A 6,754-nucleotide genomic window follows, 5' to 3' on the forward strand; every position below is an offset into this window, starting at 1 on the left:
CCAGTACAAATATGATGTGTGTATTCTGCAGTACTGACGTGTCCTCTTTGTTTCAGGTTGGACTCAGGATGCCCAACACACGCTCTCAGGGCCAAGCTCAGGCCACGCTGCCGTTCCCCCGACGCAAATCCTGCAGAGCGTCGTCCCGCTCCAAGACGCTGCACCCCCAGAAATCGCCAGCCTCATCGCCAGCCAAGCCCGATCCTCGGCCCGTCTCTCCGATCCGGATCAGACCGCTCAGCCCGAGACGTCGCGCCAACCCACCTGACCCTCTGTCGCCCAGGTTCCTTCCTGACAGACCCGCCCCTCTCTCCCCAAAGCAGCCGGTCGCCATCCCGACCCCTCTGTCACCCAGACGAGCTGCAGCCCAGCCGCCACCAGCTTCCTCTCCCGGTGTCCAAGCTCGACTTCCTCTCAGCCCACGAAAGCGCACAGGTGAGAGGCTCCACACTCACCAAAAGTCTTCGGTTCATTTTGTAGACATCTATCAGTAAATAGTTGTAGGGCTTAAAGCAACATCTGACGTATAAAAGGTGATCTGACCAAACATACCAGCTCCACCTGTGTCATGTGAGCCAACAATCCAACACTCTGACGTAAATTCTAATTTTATGGAGCTTCTTCGCTTTTAGAGACTTATATTAAATAGTGTTCCTTATATTTTGCTGCTTGTGGTTTGTGGCCACATGACTCGGCCCTCAGTCACCTGATGTAAATCTACCTCCATCAGCTGAAACCAAACACCTTGTCTGGTTCTGTTTCAGCCACTCTGGGCTTTTTAAGCAGAAACTGTCTGCATAGGGTTCTGTCACAGGAACTCCTCGAGAACCTTGTTTTTTTGAGCCGTTCAGAGACAACGGGCTGCCTGGACCCCGGGGCAGTACCACAGCCCCACACACTGTTGTGAAATGCCGCCCGGCCAGATGTCAGTGATCTGCTCCGGGTGTGTCTGGTCCAGATGACACTAGTCAGGAATTAATTTTGACTTTATCTTCTTTTCTTGTGTTGCTGTTCTGTTGTCTTGGTTCAGTTTGATGGTCTGAAGCAGTTCACTGTGAAATAAAACCAGCACAGGTTTAAGTTTCTGATCTTAAAATGCCACAGACAACCTGAAGTTCTGTATTTTCCTCCTCAAGGCGACGACAACGGCTGCAACCTCGCGCTGCTCGGTTCACCGCCGAAGCAAAGCAAGCAGACTCTTGCTTCACCGCGAAAACTGGGCTTTGACGAGAACTCGCCGGTCCTGGCTCGCCGGCAGCTGGTCCTGACCTCGCCGCCGCCGTCTCCTGCAGCCAGATCGTCGCCGAGGAGACAGGAAACGCCCGCCGGGAGTCCCGTCCACAAAAATGCAGAGAAGAAGCCACCGGTCGCTCGACTGTTTGCAGAAAGTAAGAACTCTGAAGCGTGTGATGTGTTGTAGAAGGACGCTGCAGTCTGGCCGTTGTTTTCTCACTTAACTCGCCAGCAGCAGTAAATCGCAGGTTTCCAGAGCTGCAGCCGAAATGCTGAAATGTTGTTTGTTGCACAGGTGCATGGAAAATTCAGAGAACTGGCAAATATTCACACTTTAGTGCCTGTGACCAGAGTTTTTGGAATAATTTATTAAAAACAGGGTTTGCTGTTTCTAAAGCCACGTCTGAGGACTTTAATGAGAGGTTTGGTCTTCTGATGGAGTCACTCTGGACATTTCCACCCCTCACTGCAGCCTTAAAGTGTAGAGCAGGGATCTCCAACGCCAAGCTACTGTCCTACAGATTGTAGATGTTTCCGTACTACAACACACCTGAGTTACATTAATGGATCTCCAACAGACTTGTGTAGAACTTGACAAGATGTTGGAGATCCATTAATGTGAGTCAGGTGTGTTGCAGTACGGAACCAACCAGTAGGACAGTAGCTCACGAGGACCGGAGTTGGAGATCCCTGCTTTAGATGGATTTGACTTCATTTATGTTCTTTGGCGGCATCACTAACCTGTGACTTGCCCGTTTCTCCTCCAGAGTCGAGGTTTCAGGGCGTGAAGCAGGCGCTCCACACCGCCGTCCCCGAGCGCCTCCTGTCCAGGGAGGCCGAGCGGGCGTCCATCCGCTCCTTCCTGAGGGACAAGGTGCTGCAGCGTCTCCCCAGCAGCCTCTACATCTCCGGAGCCCCGGGTACCGGCAAGACGGCCTGCCTCAACTGTGTGCTGCAGGACATGAAGGTGAGACCCAGGAGTCGGTAGCGTTTAGGGCTTTAGTGACACCCAGTGGAGACTTTAGGGAACTGCAGAGAGGTGCCAGAAATTAGGTTCTACTGATTTAATGCTTAATAATGTTTTGTGTTAACGCCACAGAATCAGGGTGACCAGCATAAAGCAAAGTCTATTTCTGATTTATTTATCTACGTGGACATTAGTCACACATTTCTGGAAAATAACAATAAAGATCCTGGATTGTTTAGTGGGATATTTATTGGCATAGGTTCATGAATTATTTTCTGGACTATTTTTAAATGGCGGCTCATGACCAGAGACCAGATTTCTCAGGACGTCTGGTCACCCTGGTTTTAGTTCAAATAACAGCTTTTCTCGTGGTCAGAGTTGGACGTCAAAGTGAGATACTCTGATATGTGGTCATTTTAAACATACCAATAAACAAATAGACAGTGATCAATACGGATGCCACGCTTTTTAAATAGTGGCCTTTAGTGGGGATGCTTCACTCTGACTGGCTGCTGCTCTCTGATGATGATAAAGGCCTCGTGTCTGTGGGATTGTCACTTAATCAAACAACTCAGAGTAGAGGAAGCAAACAAAGGAACCTCATGACATCAGGTGTTTCCAGCTCTCATGAGGCACATTAACTTGAAAAAGTAATAAGCCACCGAGAGACTGTTCAGGCTCATGATGCGTCTGTTCCGGTTAACTCGTCTTGTTCTATAATAATAATGAGTGCTCTGTTGCTGTTTTCTTCAGGCCGAGCTGTCCTCCGTGCAGACCGTGGTGGTGAACTGTATGAGCCTACGCAGCTCCCACGCCATCTTCCCGCTGCTGGCCGACAAGCTGAGAGCGTCCGGCGGACAGAACGGGCTGCAGCGGTTCCTGACGGCCCCGGGGCCCGCCGTGTGAGTACACCAGTCTGCTTGTTCACAAGTCTGATAAAGATCTGCTTTCCCAGCTTTGGTCACAGGATTCATTCCTGACATTAAAGACCTTTAATGATCAAGATGTTACTGACTGACAGATCCTGAACACAGGAGAGACACTGACTCCACCTTTCTGTCCCTCTCAGGCTGGTTGTTCTGGATGAGATGGATCAGCTGGACAGCAAAGCCCAGGACGTACTCTACACCATCTTTGAGTGGCCCTACCTGCCCAAGTCTCGCCTCTGTCTCATCGGTAAGACTTCAAACCCCCAACGTACCTGGAAATGTCTGTTTCTGCTCAACAAACAGCAGCAGTTTCTGATTTTGTGTGTATAAATAAGTAAAGCCAGATGTTGCTGTGACTCAAACGGTTCTTCTACCTGTGCAGGTATCGCCAACGCTCTGGACCTGACCGATCGCATCCTGCCCAGACTGCAGGCCCGCCCTCACTGCCGCCCCCAGCTGCTGCACTTCCCTCCCTACAGCCGCCAGGAGCTCACGGCCATCGTACAGGACCGGCTCGCTCAGGTGAGCACCGCTGGTTGTGTTCTCAGGTTTGTTGCTGCTGGTTGCGATCGTGAAAACTCATCTCTGTGCTTCCTCTTCTCAGGCGTCGGCCGAAGGGATCCTGGACGCCTCGGCGGTTCAGTTCTGTGCCAGGAAGGTGTCGGCTGTATCTGGAGACGCCAGGAAAGCTCTGGACATCTGCAGGTAAAGGATTCAGCCTTCATGTTCCGTCTGCTTCAGTCTATCTCACTTTAAAACACGCAGATGTTCAGTTAGATACAGCTGTTCTTGTTTTATTGATGTGAACTGAAGTTGACGACAGGTTTCGCGGTTAAATTCTGATTTATTCGATTCATCTCGATGAGACACGTTTGTACAAATCGACTGATCACGTCTCCTTTACTTTCAGGAGAGCTGTTGAGATCGTGGAGTCTGACGAGAGAAAGAAAACAGCTGATCCAAACAGTGAAGCTAAAGGTGGGTTCAGCTGTTTGTGGTCCTCCATCAAACTGTCGGGCCGCGTTTACACAAACGGTGATACCTCGACGGGCCTTTGGTTTACACGTAGACGAAGCTACGAGTCACCGGAAACGATCGTGTCTGAAAACTCCGGCCACAGAGGAGATTTGGGAAAACTCTGTCTTTGCCTGTAGACAGGAGGAGACGGAGTTCGACGTCACAGCGTGTGTGACAAAAGCGTCATACATGTGCGACCGTGTTAGCAGTTTGGCTACGTCCACATACTTGGGCTGACACGTTAACAGTCAGCAGCACGTTTAGGAGCAGCTCCACTTCTCTGTGGGTCCAATCAAACAACTGTCGCGCTGTTATCGTTGAAGTAACAGGAAGTTTTGCTGATTGGCTAGCATGCTTCTCGTTACACTGCCCCCTACAGGTCTGGCAGCTCATAGCAGCTCTCAGACATTTTTATTTTTTAAAGCAATCTGGTGTGAACGATGTTATTTTTGAACACGTAGACCCGTTTTTGTGAACACCGGCTGTGTGTAAGCGTGGCCTCAGTCTGAAACCTCCTCCTGGCGGATCAGATGGAGCTGCAGCCCTGACGGTGCTGCTGAGGCGCTGACTGATGTTACTGGTTTCTAACACTGTCTCTCCTGGGTGTTTGCAGCCTCTCGGGTCAGCCTGCCGCAGGTTGCTCGGGTTCTGTCGGAGGTGTACGGCGACCGCATGGCGTCTCAGAGCGGCGGCTCCGACGGAGAGAGTTTCCCGCTGCAGCAGAAGCTGCTGGTCTGCTGCCTCCTGCTGCTCATCCGCAACGGAAAGAGCAAAGAGATCGTCCTGGGAAAGGTGAGCGGTGTGGACAGAGACCAGGTTTTTGTCTTTTTGTGTCGCTGCAGCTTTAATGTGAGAGAAGAGTTTGTGTTGGTGTTCACTGCACAAAGGGGGCAGCCCAGATATAAGATATAAACACTACATCTGAGAAGAACATGACTTAAAACTCGTGAAGTTATCCGTCCATGCTGCAAGTAAAGTTTACTTGATAAGAAGTCTTGAAATAAGATTTTTAAATCTAGAAATAATCGTCCCGGGTAAATATCCGAAAAGATTAAAACAAGCTGAAAATGCTGATTATCAGGTGGAAATACTTGAAATCAAACTTGCCCAATAATCAGTGAAAAATACTAAATAAAAGCAAATAATTCTTTTTTTTTGTCTTATTTGGAGCAAATCAAGGTTTTAAAACAAGAACAAAGTTACTAATTTAAGTAAAGATTCCTCAGTACTCGAGCAGGATGATGAAACTATGTCTTGATAGAAGTTGGTTTATCTTAAAATAAATCTAAATCCATATTAAAACTTCAAACCAGACCTTATTCTAAGATTACACTGACGAGTGCTCTACCTCCTGTGTCTACTCGGTCTGACAGCGTTTCCGTGTCGTTTGTGTTTGTGTTTCAGCTCCATGAGGTGTACAGCCGACTGTGTGCCCAGAGGCAGGTGTCCGCCGTCGGTCAGGCCGAGTGTCTGTCGCTCTGCAGCCTGCTGGAGAGTCGAGGAATCTTCTCTCTGAAGAAAGCCAAAGAGGCTCGACTCACGAAGGTACAAACACAGAACCAGGAATCCGTCAAACGCAGCTGATATGCATTAAAAAGGGCTTTACTTGTCCATCACATCACATGTTTTAGTTCTGTTGACAGTTGCAAATGGCGTCGAGCTAAACTGTTTAGGTGTGCATCAGTTCTTTGTATTTGTTCATTTAAATGTTAACTATCACCAGCCTTCACACTTCAATCAGAGTCTCGAGGAGTCTGAGTGAAGAACCGACTGATTCAAGTTTGTGTTTTTCCTGCAGGTGTTTCTGAAGATCGAGGAGAAAGACGTTGAAAACGCTCTGAAGGACCGAACGCTGCTGGGCAGCATCCTCGCTGCAGGACTGCCCTCCTGACCGCTTATTTATTATTTTAAAATGTCGGATTTTTAAGTTCAACAATGATTTTTTTTTCCAGATGTATTTTTTATTCTCGTTTTTGCTGGGAAGTTGTACAGTTTTTATGAAAATGTTTTAGGATTTTTGTTTGTTTTTCCTCAGCTGGATTCTGTCCAGGACCGAGTTACTGATAAATATCAGTGATTTAATGACGGCATTTGTTTCAGGTTCTGAAATAAACAAATGTGGACATTTTAAACAGGCGTGCTCATGTTGATGTGTGTTGTGTTGTTCTCTTCGTATATCCAGTTTTGTCATTTGTACGGTACTGCCAGTTGACACACAGTCGTTAAATATATTAATTTCTCACTCATTAAGAAAAAATCAACAGTAAAATACCAAAACTGATAAAACTGTTATGATGGGATGACTTAGTCTTTGTTGCTGCTCTTTCACAGGTTTCCTCTGTGGAGTAGTGAGAGCGCCAAATTACAAAATAAATAATAATAAAAAATTTCAGGCTGATTGGAGCACAGACACAGCACGTCTCGTATTCTGGTGTTTTATGGCGCCATTTCCATGCCGTCACACTTGTGTGGACCGTTTTACTAACGTGTAATCACCACCTCCTGTAGTTTGTGCTGGCCAAATTTCAGGTGTGTACGGCCTTCCCTGTAGGAGGAGATAGATTTTGAAAATTGTCAAAAATGGGCAAAAGTCAGCCAAATGCGGCAA

At 47.9% G+C, this 6,754-nt stretch overlaps 1 protein-coding gene across 1 annotated transcript in view; it reads left to right on the top strand.

Moving 5' to 3' along the window:
• cdc6 (cell division cycle 6 homolog (S. cerevisiae)) overlaps positions 1-6,278 on the top strand; it is a 10,601-nt gene extending 4,323 nt beyond the window's left edge. The window contains exons 2-12 of the mRNA XM_008284270.1: positions 57-435; positions 1,137-1,388; positions 2,001-2,200; positions 2,954-3,102; positions 3,270-3,376; positions 3,512-3,651; positions 3,734-3,834; positions 4,040-4,107; positions 4,760-4,938; positions 5,551-5,691; positions 5,945-6,278. Coding sequence (XP_008282492.1) covers positions 69-435; positions 1,137-1,388; positions 2,001-2,200; positions 2,954-3,102; positions 3,270-3,376; positions 3,512-3,651; positions 3,734-3,834; positions 4,040-4,107; positions 4,760-4,938; positions 5,551-5,691; positions 5,945-6,037 — 1,797 coding nt within the window. The 5' untranslated portion in view covers positions 57-68 and the 3' untranslated portion in view covers positions 6,038-6,278. The remainder of the gene's footprint in view (positions 1-56; positions 436-1,136; positions 1,389-2,000; positions 2,201-2,953; positions 3,103-3,269; positions 3,377-3,511; positions 3,652-3,733; positions 3,835-4,039; positions 4,108-4,759; positions 4,939-5,550; positions 5,692-5,944) is intronic.
• Positions 6,279-6,754: the final 476 nt, after the last annotated feature.

Source organism: Stegastes partitus, unplaced genomic scaffold, assembly GCF_000690725.1.
Source record: "Stegastes partitus isolate 25-593 unplaced genomic scaffold, Stegastes_partitus-1.0.2 Scaffold352, whole genome shotgun sequence".
Lineage (NCBI taxonomy): Eukaryota > Metazoa > Chordata > Actinopteri > Pomacentridae > Stegastes > Stegastes partitus.